The following is a 14,581-nucleotide window of genomic DNA, read 5'->3' on the forward strand; positions in this document are numbered from 1 at the left end:
ATATGAATCAGTAGGCTAAGGTAGATCAAGGAAGAAAGTGGTGAGAAAAACATTAGAACAGAAACAAACTTAGAAAATATTATAATACAGGGATATTTTAGACCATCATAGTAGGGGTAACTGGGGTATTTTAGCAGGTAGAAAAGTTCCATTTAACTGAAACCATCCCACCCACTGGCCCTGTTTTTTTTGTATGGAATTCTAGAGTATTGGTGCTAGGAGGGCCCTAAAAAACCATTTAGTTTAATGCCTTCAATTCATAGAGGAGGAAATAGATCCAGAGAGGGTATCTTGCTCTCATAAATACAGACTATGTATTTATCTTACTGTGTACACCTACAGTTAAGGCAAGACCAGAGAAGCTGCCCTGAAAGGAAAATGGGTATAAAGGGATGATGGCCTGCTGACGACAGCTTCCGGGTGACCCCCGTTACCTGTGAAGGTGCGACGGTCATCATCGGAACTGTGCTCACTGAGGCACAGGCGGGTAGAACACACCAAATTGCCAGCAAAACAAGAACAGACATTGCAGTCAATATTAAAGGATGTCCCATGACCTGAGAGAAATAAAATGTTGTTCTACATCATGCATTTATACAATTTTAAAATTAACAGTTTAAAATGTTTAAAAAGAGAAATTCTTGAAAAATGACTTCTGAATATAAAAATTAGGGAGTTAAATATGAGACATTTATGTGTTTGTATTTATCTCCCACCATATCCCTCCAAACTCCTAATGCACCGATCTCCCCAGACTGCTCCCTATTCTGTGAGAAAGAATGTTTCTGGCTGTGCTTCTGCCTGAAATGCTCCTTTCCTCCCGGAACTTGGCTCATCTCTCCAGGACCAACACCGATGCCACCTCTGGATCGCAGACTCTCCCAATACCATGGCAGGAATAACTCGCTCCTTCAAGAGCAGTGGGTCTGTTCCTTCTGGTGGCTCAAATTCTCTTCCATCTTATCATGGAAAGCATGACCCCAATCCCTCATCTCCGTTTCTGCTCCACAAAGCACTGGTATGTTCTTTTGTATAGAATAGGCATTAACTAGTGAAAGTTTATAGAAGGAATGGATTTGTTTATCGTCGGATATTTTCTGTGATATAAGGTACCTACCTTACATTTTAGCTACGTCGAGTATGGACTAAGAAATGAACACCTGAGTTGGCTTTAGGGCAGAAATTTGCAAGCCCCTTTTTGGCTAAGAGCACTCTTCTTTCAAATAAGATCTCACACATAAAACTCAGCACAGTGCCTGGCACACAGTTAGAGTTCAATAAGTATTAATTATTATTAGCTATTAGTCCCTTCTTGAGATTTCAAGAAAGTTCCTCAGAAGTCCTACTGTCCTTGTATAGTTTGAAAAATACTGCCCTTACATATCAGATTTGTAGACTTTACTGTCTGGTAAGAATCCAATCAATGTTCTTCCTACAAAGCTAACTAACCTCATATTAAAAGCAAAACAACACAAAAAAAACAACAACAAATAAATACAGTTCAGGACTCACTTTTTCTTTTTCCCCCAACAATACAAGACTTCTGAAGGTCTATACAGTGCATCTCCATGCAGTTTTCTAAGATTCCACTATGTCCACAGGAGCAAATTTTATAACAACCAACTTCCCCTGCCGATGATGGCACCTGGATTAGTGTCCCCTGACGGACAATGAAATCAGAGGCTTCTCCCAATTTGCAACCTGTACAAACAAAAATTAGCTAAGAGAGATGGTACTGTTTTATGACATTGTTTTATACATTAGGCACATTTTACATATGTCTTATCCGTACTGTGCGGCTACTAAAGACTATATAAGAGAACTTTCACCAAACTAGGGAATTTGTGTGGGTTCATTGGTAAAAAACATATCCTCTCAAATGAAAATTCCATGCTCTGTGAGATGGTGATTAACGACCTATATGCCAAAGTTAGCTATAGTTCTGTACAAAAATGCTATAGGATATGTATTAGGTCGGTGCAAAATTGTTGTTTAAAAGGTTAAAAATCATTGCAAAAACCGCAATTACTTTTGCACCAACTAATAGTTTTTTATTTCTTTGGGATTATTAAAAATCATGGATATTTTTAAAATGGAGTATAAAAACTGATAGTATTTTTAGAATAATCTTGGTCAGAAAACTTTTAGTGATGGAATATAAGTATATCTTAAATTTTTTTAAAAAGTTGAATACTTGATTGGGCTTAAGGACCACCCATTAATTCCCAATTATAATAAGATTTCTTATAACTCTACAGCTGATATATTATGGTATTACACAAATATTATAGATGGTCCCTTGAGACACCATGTGTATTTAATTTAATATTTTATTCCTTTTTATTTCATATATATTTAAAAATGTTGATTCTAACATGATAAACATATTCAATTGGGAAATAAATAAAAGGAAACGAAATGTTGCCACAGCTGTATTCTAAAGGGACCCACAAAGAGATAAAGGTGACCAAAACTCTGTGCATAAAAATTTTTCAGCCTTAAAATCCTATGCATTTCAGTACAACATTAAATTTATGGAGATAATTACACATTTCATTGAGAATGTCCTTTCTCCATATACTGAAAATAAGAAAAAACAAAAACATGCAATACACATTCTCAAACATTACAACATGGAAGACAAAGTACACAAAGAGGGCCCAAAGTTCTTTTTCTTTTGTTGTCAATAACCCTATAACTTGGGGCGGTCAGTTGGCTTAGTTGATTAGACCTGTGTGCTCATAACACCCAGGTCGCCAGTTCGATTCCCACACAGGCCAGTGAGCTTCCCCCCCCCCCCCCCCAACTAGATTGAAGACAACAACTTGACTTTGATCTGATGGGTCCTGGAAAAACACACTGCTCTCCAATATTCCCCAATAAAAAACAAAAAAACAGAAAAAACCCTATAACTCATTATAAGAGTCTGGTTTTGGATTAATATTAGTCTATAATCTAATTGACTACTGAAAATTACATTTGTCTTTGTCCTTTCCTGCTTACATAAATAACACATGTTTATTGGGAAAACCTCAAACATAGAAACACATAATTTAGAAAATAAAGTTCGTTGGAATCTCATTCTAAAGACAACTCCTATAACGAGACACCAGCAGCATATATCCACCCTCATCCCACACCCATACCCACTTACATCTTACCTTGAACACAAGAGTATGGAAGGCAGGGATCTCCAGATGGACAGCCTTTCCGGTTCACCTCACAGAGCTCATTAGCGGGGCAAGGATTGGGGTTACAGGGATGAGTCACCTCTTCTACAATGTTACCTAAAGTACTTGGCCCTGAAAAACAAAAAACACATCAGTTTAACCAACCCAAAAGAGTTAACAAAGGTCTGTAAATTATCGGAATTAATTACGTCTGGAATAAATGGACAGCTGATGAGCATAAAGTGAGACCTGATTCTAGCAAACTATTAAAACACTCAGATTCTCTGATCATTTCTGAATTTAGCACAAACATCCATCTATTCATGTGTTTATTTATTGGGTACATACAATATACCTGGCAAGGTTCTAGGTCCTGGAGATACAAAACAGACAAATCTCAACAGAGTTTACATGCTGGTTGGGAAACAGATAATAAATTTTGTGTGTGTGTGTGTGTGTGTGTGTGTTTGTAAATAAAAAGTCAGATAGTGATAAGTAATAAGTAGTATCAGGAGATGGAAAGTGGTGCATATATTTTAGATAGGGTGGTCAAATAGATGCTTATGTCCAGGAGGGATAATTTAGCACATTATACCATAAATGATAATTTATTATGGTAAGGTAGACCCCATATCATGATTATATTTGTTAACTTATAAAGTAATGACCAAGGTAGTGTCTCAATATAAAGTATATGTGATATTTAGAGAGTATTAAATTTCAAACAAAAGCATTTCTTTAAGTTACCTCCCACTGAAAGAGTTTCCTTCTACACATATATACAGAGATGTATACACATTTTAAGAAAGGAAAAAACTGTATTAAAATTATAATACTCAGTATATACAGATAACAAAAGATGAATACAAGTCATGTGTATACATATTTTTGGCACCCTGGTATTCGCCTACTCTAATAGAGTCTAGAATTGTGAGTACATTTGTTTTCCTTACTCGATTTTAGGCCAGACTCAGACTCTAAGGTTAATAGAGGTATAAGGGCTCTTGGAGCTTATCTCACCCAGCCTGATTATTTTATAAATAGGGAAACTGAGGCTCAAAGATGTGATCTGCTCAAAGCCCATGATTCTAGTCTAATGCTCTCTTTTTTGCTGTACTGGCCACAAGGGCTAAGGGACATAGTTTTCTGGTCTTGAGGAAATATGGCAGATATTAGTAGCTGCTACCTAGCATTCAATCTTCTTTTCCTGCTTAGTACTAGAACTCCAATTTTATTTAGGATGGCAATGGGCCCACATCTAAACAGATAATCTTTCCCAGTTTACCTTATAATTAGGGTGGTTTTCCCTTACACTAGGGTATGGTGGCTAGAATTCCAGTAGCCACGTGGTGATGGTGAAGAACATGAAGTCATTTTGACGACAGAAGCCGAGCACCAAGGATGGTGGAGAAAGAAAAAGGAGCCTGGATTTCTGATGATGGAGCCACCATCATAGACAGCCCTGGACTATTTATTTCTGGGCTTTCTTTTACTTCTATCTATTGTTCTACTATTTGCAGTAGAATTTAATCCTATCTGACACAAGAAAACAAAGTAGGAGCTGAATTCACTGCCTTTCCAGCCAGGTCACGGCACTACTGCCCCTTGGTGGCAGCCTAAAAACACTCCCCTTACCCAAACTACTTGGGATGCAGGAGTTGTTCTCCCCTGGTTTCCACCATACACAGCCACCTCCCACCAGGATGCTCAGATTCAAGATCCCTCAATGGGATACTAACTTATCCTTCTAGCTCTTGGTAGAAGTATTTGGCAGAGAAAAAAGTTCCATTTTCATGTACATAACTAATGAGAGTAAGACCATCATTCCTTACTCTCTATTTGGTGGCTAAGTCCAAGCCAATGTCTGGCTCAGGTCCACTGAATATCTGATGACAAAAAGCCAAAGACTTCCTAGTCAAATCATGGCAAGGAAACAGAAAGGATATGGAGCTGGTTATTTGAGGATGCTGGCCCGATTCATTGCTTAGAATGCCTGATTGACAACAGTTCACTACCTTCTGTGTTATAATTGCTTCTGCTTACATATTTTAAGATGACAATTATTTCCTGGGCCAAAAGGACCAAACAGATATGATAAAAGTCTGCAATTGAGACAGTATCATTAAACCACATACTCTCAACAGATGATCACCCAAAGCAAATATCAAGGGCAGAGGTGGAAGGGAGAAGTGTGTGAACTTACTGAGGTATGTATCCAAAGGTATACAATTCTCCAGGTCATCTGTAGGCGATAGAAGCTCACAAATACTTTCAGCTGTGTGGTCTTCAGGGAACTTGTTTTGGTCCCCACATTTCTTGAGAATCTCCACACAATCTGATCTTGAAAAGGAAAACAGACACAAATTTAGGGTTCAAAGAACTTCCTCACATTGTCTAGTCAATATCAATTCTGTTTCCGAAACTTTCCAGAAAGTAAGTTTTAATAACTTCACAATGTGTCACAAGTTAGGTATAAATATGGCAAAAGAGAACAGAAGTCATAGCATTACTTTAGGTTGAACAGTAATGTATTCCACTGTCACAGCATCCCTAACTGTTTCTTACCTGGGATCAAAGGCCTTGCTCAAATTCTATACTCATATTTACTGTTACTACCATCAACGTGGCTTTTCACTCTTTAAAAGGAAATTAAGTTGGATTTGTTCTTTGCAAAATCATACAGCCTTTCTCTCAGGACCACGCTTGCCTGCTTCTTTCTTTCTTCTTCCCCCTCCATCCCTCGCTTCTTTCATTTCTCTTTTTAAACTATCTTTTTAGTTATCAACATTAAAGTGTTTGGTTTGTAACAATTGGGAAGTCCACTACTTTAAAATTTTCTCAGTCTTGATAGGGCTATGACTCCTATAAGTTTTCTGTGCCAAGAGTCTATAAATTTCCCACTTGTTGCCTCTTTCTTGTCATCCGACAGGTACCTCTCATTTCTCCCCTACTCATGTCATCCCCAAGTCATGTCAGAGAATAGATATGGACCCTGTTCAAGTTTGAAATAATCTGCAATCAGTCATCAAGAGCAAGCAGCACCGAGCCACACACCATCAACTCAAGGGCTGGATATAACTTGGTTTTGGAAAAGCTTTTTGAAAAAAAGAGATGCTTAAAGAGCAGCTGACATAGATTACTATGTAGTTAATGCTCTCGGTTTCACCCACCACAGCAGCTTTCATCTTTACTTTATCCTAGCTCTCCTAAGGAAACCATTCACAAAATGTTTACTACAAACAGTCCCTAAGGCCTATATTCACTAACTCCTTCACTCATCAAACATTTATGGAATATCTACTATGTGTCAGGATTATGCTAATCCCTAAAGAACAGAGAAAGAACAAAGAAGATACAAAAAAAAAAAAAAAAACAGGCACAAAAGAAGAATAAACTCCTCAAGCAAAGTTTAACAGAATATAAGACAAGTACACAAACTAAAATATAAAAACAGAATTGTGCAATGACAGTATTCCATAATGTTTCTTGAACTAAGAACCGTAAGAGAAATACAAACAAAGGTTTATAGAAATTTGTGGTAAGGATAAATTGCTACCAGCTGGAGAAATATGGGAAGATTCCCCAGGAATGGCTGGTATTTGAGACAGGATAAGGATAGGGATTGGGCAACTGGAGATGGGGGAAAGAGTATTTCAAGCAGAGGAGGAAAAAGTGGGAAAGCATTTGACTTGTCAGGGTGATGGGCAAAGGGAAATAGTGGGAGAGAAAATTCTAACGATAGACTGTGGGTGAAGATCATGGAGGGTCTGAACCAAAACTGACAAGTTGTTATGATGCAAACAACTTACTTGCAAATAATACTTCCCCGGGATTTACTATGACAAGGTTTAATCTGTAGCGCACAAGCTATTGCTTTCCACATTTCTGGCTGGCACTTCTTAATGTCAAGAACAGGTATGTTGATAAATGGCATCTTTATGCTTCCTTTTTCCCATAGCTTCATGTCATTCATGGCGCCTTGGTCTGACTGAGCATTACAACTCCTGAAAAGTTCTGTCGGCCTGAGGAGAAAAAGGCCAGAAGAAATTAAGAGGCAGTTATGTTCTAGAGAGAAGCAATGCATAAAATCCTGACATACTAACAATCAGGAAAATCTGATTTTCTTAAAGAAGAAAGTACATACAACACATCAAAGAATATCAGTATTGAGTGTATGAAGATTCATTGTAGACACTATCAGTAAAATTCTGATGGCGTGTTTTCTTTTTAACATAGATTTTTGTGAGACAAACACTTCAAAATGCTGTAGACAGGACTAGCATCTCTATGCGTCCATTTATTCCATTTCACAAAATAAATAAGCCCAAGTTTTAAAAATTGAGGTATCTCAATTTTAAAAATAAGATGCACAGATATTATGGGTACAGTTTTATGTGATTTGACAAATGTGTACATCCACATAAGCATATCCAAATCGATTAAGGAGCATTTCTATCTCATCAGAAAGTTCCTTGTATCCCTGTTCGGTCAGCACCCTCCCTGCTGACTGCACCCGAGGCCACGACCATTTGTACTTGTATCACCAGAGATTAATTCTGCTGTTCTAGAACTTCACATAAGTTGGTTCATATTGTAGGTACTCTTGTGGGTCTAGTGCCTTTCGCTAAACAATCTTTTTGAGATTTACCCACACTGTTGTGTATATAAATTGTTTATTCCTTTTTATTGTTGAGTAGTATTCCATTAATAAATGTACCACAGTTTGTTTATCCTCATGGTTCTCAAACTTTGATCTCGGGACCCACTGCACTCTTAAAATGATTGGGCTCTCAAAAAACGTTTATGTGGGTTTTATCCACCAATATTTATCACATTGTAAATCAAAACTGAGATTTTTAAAGTGGTTATTAATTCACTTTAAATGACAATAATCCCATTACATGTTGATATACATAATATTTTTATGAAAAACGTATTTTTAAAAACGAAAGTTAGTGAGAAAGGTAGGACTGGTTTACAGTTTTGAAAATCTCTTTAATGTCTGGCTTAATAGGAGATAACTGGATTTTTATATTTGCTCCTGCATTCAATCTGTTGCTATATCACATGTCCTGTAGCATCTGGAAGACTCCATGATTCACTCTTGGGAGAATGAGAGCAAAAAAAGCAAATAACATCTTAGTATTGTTATAACACTTTTGAGCTCATGGGGTTTGAGAGACCATGGACCACACTTTGAGAAACACTGGTTTATTCATGGCTTATTCATTCTCCTGTTTATAGACATTAAGGTTGTTTCCAGTTTACGTGTCGTTTAATGGCTATGAGTGGCATTGTTGGGTCCTAACTTTCTAAGAAATCACCAAACTGTTCTCTAAAGTGGTTATACCATTTTACGCTCTCATCAGCAATGTGTGAAAGTTCCAGGTGTTTTTCATACTTGTCAGTCTTTTTACTTGTAGCCATTCTATTAGTGTGTAGTGGTATCTTACTGGTTCTAATTTGAATTTCACTGATGACTAATTATGGTGAACACCTCTTCATGCTTTCTTTTCCCTTGCTGTGTACCATTGTATTGTTTGGATACAATGCAATATGTTCTTTCATTCCCCTCTTGATGAATGTTTTATTTTTTTCCCCTCAATTTTGGATTTTTATAAATAAGTGTGCAATGTAAGTCTTTTTTTGGACATGTTTTCATGTCTCTTTGATAAATGCTTCAGAGTGAAATTGCTAGGTCATAGACTTAACTTTTTATGAAACTGAAAGAAAACTCTTCAAAGTGCTTAAACCATCTTATACTCCCAGCAGCAAAGTATGTGAGTTCCACGTGCTTCACATGCTATCAGTCTTAATTTCAGCCATTCTAGTGTGTGTGAGGAAACATCTCATAAGGGTTTAATTTGCATTTTGCATGATTAATAATAATGAACTTTTTTCATATACTTAAATTGCTATTGTGATGTCTCCTTTGGCAAAGGGTCCTTGAAAATTTTTTGTCTGTTTTTTTATTTGGTTGTTTGACTTTTATCATGAGGTTGTAGGAGTTACTTATATATTCTGGATATAAATCCTTTGTCAAATGTGCGTGTGTGTTACGTGTGTGTGTGGCACATGTGACATATTGAATATTTTCTCTCAGACTGTGGCTTGCCTTTTCAACTTTTAAATGGTGTCTTTTGGTTAGCAAAGTGTTTACTGTTCAAATCTAATAATTTTTTTCTTTTATAATTAGTGCATTTGGTAGCCTGTATACAAAATCTTTGCCTATACCAAGGTTAAGATATTTTCCTATGTTTTCTTCTAGAAGCTTTATATTTTTAGCTTTATGTTTAGTTCTATGACCTATCTTGAATTAATTGTTGTGTATGGTGTGAGACAGAGGTTGAGGTTCTTTTTTCCCCCCACAAGATATTCAATTGTTCCAGCATCATTTGTTGAAAAGATGTTTATTTTTGCATTGAACTTTGCTGCCGTTGTTGAAAATCAATTTACTCTGTGTGGGTCTCTTCTAGCCTCTGTATTTTGTTCTATTGATCTATTTGTCCAAACTTATGCTAATACTATTAATACATTGTTTTAATTTCCGTTGCTTTATAATAAATTTTTTTTTGAGGTAGGTATACTTTTATTAACTAATTTTACAGATAAGGAAGCAAACCTAAACCGTTAACTTGCCCATACTCACAAAGCTAAGAAGTGGTATAGGTGAAATTTAAACCTTAGCAGTCTGGTTACATGGTTCTTCCTCTTTAGCTACAAATCTATACTATTTACATCTGAATTTTGAAAATTATACATAGTTGGAATATTGAGGGTATATAAGACAACAACAACCAAAACTGTAGTGAAAAAAGTACAAAGAAAACAAAAAAAATAGTGGTTCAGAAAGAAGAAAACCAGAAAATGCAGTAGTGCAGATATCAGGGGGAAAGAATGCTTAAGATGAAATTAATCATCTATGCAAAACAACAGACAGAAGCCATGAAAAACCTATAATAAGTCTTGAAATAAGTTACTGTAAGTTTTCCAAATTTAGTCTTTTAAAAACTTGTTTTAGCTTTCCAGGTCCTTTGTGTTTTCATATGAATTTTAGAATTAGCCTGGCAATTGCTATTTTAAAAAGCTTGTTGGGATTACACTGAATCTAAAGATTATGTGTTGCTAATATACAGAAATACAACTAGCTTTTATATGTTAACCTTGTAGCCTATGGTTTTGTTAAATTCAAGGGTTTAAGGGGAGTTTGCATGCAGATTATGGGGCATCTCCTTTTGTGGTTCCCTCCTTTCTGGGATTTTGTTCTTCCGTATCTAGCCACTCTGGCACCCCCAACCTCTGATCTCTAACTCCTCAGCCCAAGACTGCTGCTTTTTGGTTGAATTCTATAAACCATGGAAGGAACTGAAAGTGCCCAAGAAGGAAAAACTGGATAAATGTGGCTCTCACTCAGTGCAGTTTCTTTCATGAGATGTAGCCCCTCCTGCTTTTGGTCACTTCCAAAAAAAGCCTTTTAAAATACTTTACACAGAGTTCATAATTGGTATTGGCAGGAGTGTTAGTCTGATACAAACTACTCCACCATTACCAGAAGCTAGAACTTGTGTCCAAGTTTAACTTCAAACATTTCATAGATTTCACATTTGTTCAATCTCTAAGCAGGTCCTTATTGGCTGACACTCTATCACCAGTTGTAAAGATATCTCAATTTTCTTATTCAACATAATAATCTGAATATTTTTAAGAGGACAGGATGTGAGTTAGCTTGAGGTAAACATCCTCTGAACGTCCGTCTGGCCCAAATGAATGATTCTTTTTGCCCTCCTGATCTCTGGGCTGCAGCTCACAAAACCAGTCTCTTCTTTAGAAACTCTCCCTCTCCCTTTCTTTATACTTTTGGATGCCCTTTTTCTGTTTTCTTTACTGCTTCTTCAACCATTAATTCAGTTCTTGGCCCTGATTTTTCTTACCATACTTGATACCTCAGGAAAATACCTATTTGAATTGCTTCTGTAAAGAAAATATTTTTACATAAAATAGGGGACTCACTGAGTGGGAACCTCACCCAGTCTGAAGGTCCTTCTAAGTAAACTGTCCACAAGAGGACATTTGGATGACCAAATTGTTCACAATGATTTCTCTTGCAATGCATTGTTTGCACTGGTGGTAGAGGGCAAGAATGGGAGACTGAAGGCAGAGGAGATACTGAATTCTAGAAACTTGAAGTATGCCTAGATTAGAAGGAAGTTTGCTATAGTGCTTCCTTTCCCAGGGGTGATTTACCAGATGGAATACAGCATTTAAAGATGAAAGCATAAAGAAAGACTATTTCCTTTTAACTTAGCAAAAACAAAATCAAATTATAGTAGTCTTTTCACTTACTTAAAAACAAGATAATCAATGATAAAATATTTCCATTCTATGTACAATTTGCTCCCACCTGTTGTTAAAATTAGTACAGTAAGTAAGATTCCTACAGCCCAACTGGCAAGGTTCTCGAACATCTGCTAAACAGGTCAACATGGAAACTTCCACTGGATTATATTCACAAAAGCGATCAAACTCTTGCCAACTCTGTGTATTGCCCCAGCTCATGCTATAAAGTTTAGTGCACAGTTCCCTGAAACAAAAGCACAAATACAGAAACATACAGATGAGCCAAATGAATAAATATTTGATTTGCATAAAATTTGAGCTCTGAACTACACTTTGGAATATATGTGAGGAAAAAAAGTATAAAAACGAAAGACTAAGATCTAGCTCCTAGAATTTAGAGCCAGAAAAAGGGATATCTTCCATGAAAAAGTTAGCCTTCTTTTATCATCCATCTTTACCTTTTGCCGTGGTTCCTATAAAGCTCAGTGCTAAATTTAATGTTTAATTATAATATTTGTACATTTTTGTAATATTTTCGGACCATGCACAGTTGACCCAGAGTAACTGAAATCACAGAAAGCAAAACTGCAGATGGGGGTGGGGGATGGGGACTACTGTATACATGATACTCAATAAATATTTGCTGGATGAAAGAATGAAAGATTTCATATATTCTAAACTCGTTACACAATGCAAAAATATAACATACATTTGCTAGACTTAAAATCATCAATTAAAATGCTATTTTCTACTGGTTTTAATAAGGAAAATGAGAATACTGACCTACATGTTGAAGTGTTTGCTTTAGAACAACAATGCAATTTAGCCCCATCAAGGCCTGTAGAGGGAGGAGGGTGTAGAGTGACTCCAGGGTGAACAGACTGTGAGCTTTCGAGAAAACACTGCCAGAGAGGATCCTGAGGCAAGGGCTGGGTCTTACAACCCTCAATGAGGCCATCGACAATCTCCATTTCTGTTTTCTTAGACATCAGAATTCTCTTGCAAGCATTTTGGCAGGCGTGGTCTTCAGCTCTGTCACAGCAATATAAACCTATATTTTCAGAATATAAGTGGCTTAATTAGCTAGTTTTATGTTATGTACTGCTCAGGACGGAGGAACACGGTGGTGTACTGGAAACCATCACTTCTCTGAGTCATATGTCAATATCTGCAGTATACAGAGCCTACCAAATTCTCTCTCCATTACTTTGTGGTATAATAAATAAAGGTATTTCTAGGGAAACCTATAGACTCGGTATCTATTACCAGAATTCACTACTGGCCCAATCACGGGATCTCTAACCCATTCCTACATAAATGAAAAGTCATCTTATACCTAAGAAGTCTTTACATGCAATGTATTTTATATCTCTGGAAAAGGGATCAAACAGGAATTATTTCATGCAAGAAATGATTGCTTAAAAGGGATTATATCTGGACATGAGAGAGAGATGACTAATTTTAATAGCAATAACCACAAACACCATTATTTCATCACATTTTGGTATATAAAGCTTTTATATATCTGTGCAAGTTAATCAATCTAAGTTGTAATTTATATAATACAATTTAAATTACATGCCCCAGACTGCAGATATTTACAAAGATTTTACTTCCTTTTTACAAATTATTTTATCAAAGATTGAAATGAGAGGAATAGGTCCCTTTTACTTACTATCTGTTGGGTTCCTCATTGGATAAGATTGGGTATAATTGTTCACACAGTGTATTAACTGTGGACTAATAGAGGCACAATAATTTTCCACTGCTTTGATCTGAGATGGACCAGGAGAAGAGTCTGTTCGAAAAATGGCTTGACAGTATTCTCGGCAGTTTGTGTGGTGGCCAGCATAACTGCAACAAACTGAGCCCACTAGAGGGGAAAAACAACAAAGATGACATTGAAAGGGAAACAGCTATTTGTTAACATTAAATCATCATAGTAATGATAGAACAATATGTGTCTTTTTGAATTTGAGACATAAAACCATGCCATAGAAGACAAGAACTTAAAATCAGCACTACTGCAGGCACAGCCCTGGGGACAGTCAGGTGCTCACCGGTGTAAGGAAGTCACTATTTGGCAACTATTTGGCTACAGTCCAGTTGTTCTCAGCAGGACCAATACCGCCCCCGCTGGGAGAAGCTGAGTGCCTATGAGTGTTCCCGGTTTTCAGGGTGACTGGGGGACTACTGCTGGCATTTACTGCATAGGGGTCAGGGCTGTTACATGCTCTGCCATGTACAGCACAGTCTCACACAACCAAATCCATCTCCCAAAATGTCAATAGCGCCCATGTTGAGAGCTACTGGAATAGCTTCTTTCCCCATAAGATTTGTGGAAATTTATTAATAAAGCAAAGCAAAAACAAAACAAACAAAACTGAAATAAAACCCCAAATGCCTCACATTTATAAAACAGGACCAGTGAAAACTAAGAGATATCAGGATCATTTCATAAATTTGACAATTATGTAACTGTGTCTTGAAACTAAATCCCAGAAGTTCTATACTTTTTGAATATCTGCAAGAATATGCCTAAATTGAAAGTCTTTGCCTCACAACTGATATGATCGGCTTCAATTCTGAAAAGTAAAACCCACATTTGAAATACATATGTTCTGGATTTATCTACTTTTAAAAATCAAGGGGGACCATTTAAGGTATCTGGGGAGAGCCAGATGAGTGGCTAGAGGTGCAGATGTGGGATTTGTAATGAGTAGAACAAGAGACATTCACAGGAGAGGCTAAGGGATCGATGGGAAGCTGAAGGGAGCCAAGGTAAAAGTATGGCAGGAAAAGGTTAAGAGAAAGGCAGGTAGGGAATCTCTGATAACTATCAGAGATGGTTATGGAGGAATCAGAATCAGATTTCTGGTAAATTCCACAGACCGGGGAATGAGCAGGGAATTCAGGCAAGTTCAAGAAATAATCACAATGAAACTTTCATACCTATTGTGCCACCTAAGTTTTCAATTTTTAATTACTACCAAACTTACTGTGTTCATTGCTGAATCATTCATTTTTAGCACAAAGAACAATTACTAATGGCCACATTTAATACTGTTCAACTC

General features: G+C 36.8%; 1 protein-coding gene across 3 annotated transcripts in view; it reads right to left on the reverse strand.

Moving 5' to 3' along the window:
- The window catches only part of RECK (reversion inducing cysteine rich protein with kazal motifs), a 64,535-nt gene that overhangs the window by 12,347 nt on the left and 37,607 nt on the right, over nt 1–14,581 (reverse strand). For all 3 annotated transcript variants that reach the window (XM_019729088.3, XM_019729089.3, XM_074330706.2), the window contains 8 exons: nt 13,183–13,380; nt 12,291–12,558; nt 11,572–11,751; nt 6,980–7,192; nt 5,374–5,510; nt 3,162–3,302; nt 1,513–1,701; nt 435–557 (listed from right to left, as the gene is read on the reverse strand). In XM_019729088.3, the coding sequence (XP_019584647.3) occupies nt 435–557; nt 1,513–1,701; nt 3,162–3,302; nt 5,374–5,510; nt 6,980–7,192; nt 11,572–11,751; nt 12,291–12,558; nt 13,183–13,380 (1,449 nt within the window). The remainder of the gene's footprint in view (nt 1–434; nt 558–1,512; nt 1,702–3,161; nt 3,303–5,373; nt 5,511–6,979; nt 7,193–11,571; nt 11,752–12,290; nt 12,559–13,182; nt 13,381–14,581) is intronic.

This window comes from Rhinolophus sinicus, chromosome 16, assembly GCF_057876585.1.
Source record: "Rhinolophus sinicus isolate RSI-liver-muscle chromosome 16, RSI-T2T, whole genome shotgun sequence".
Lineage (NCBI taxonomy): Eukaryota > Metazoa > Chordata > Mammalia > Chiroptera > Rhinolophidae > Rhinolophus > Rhinolophus sinicus.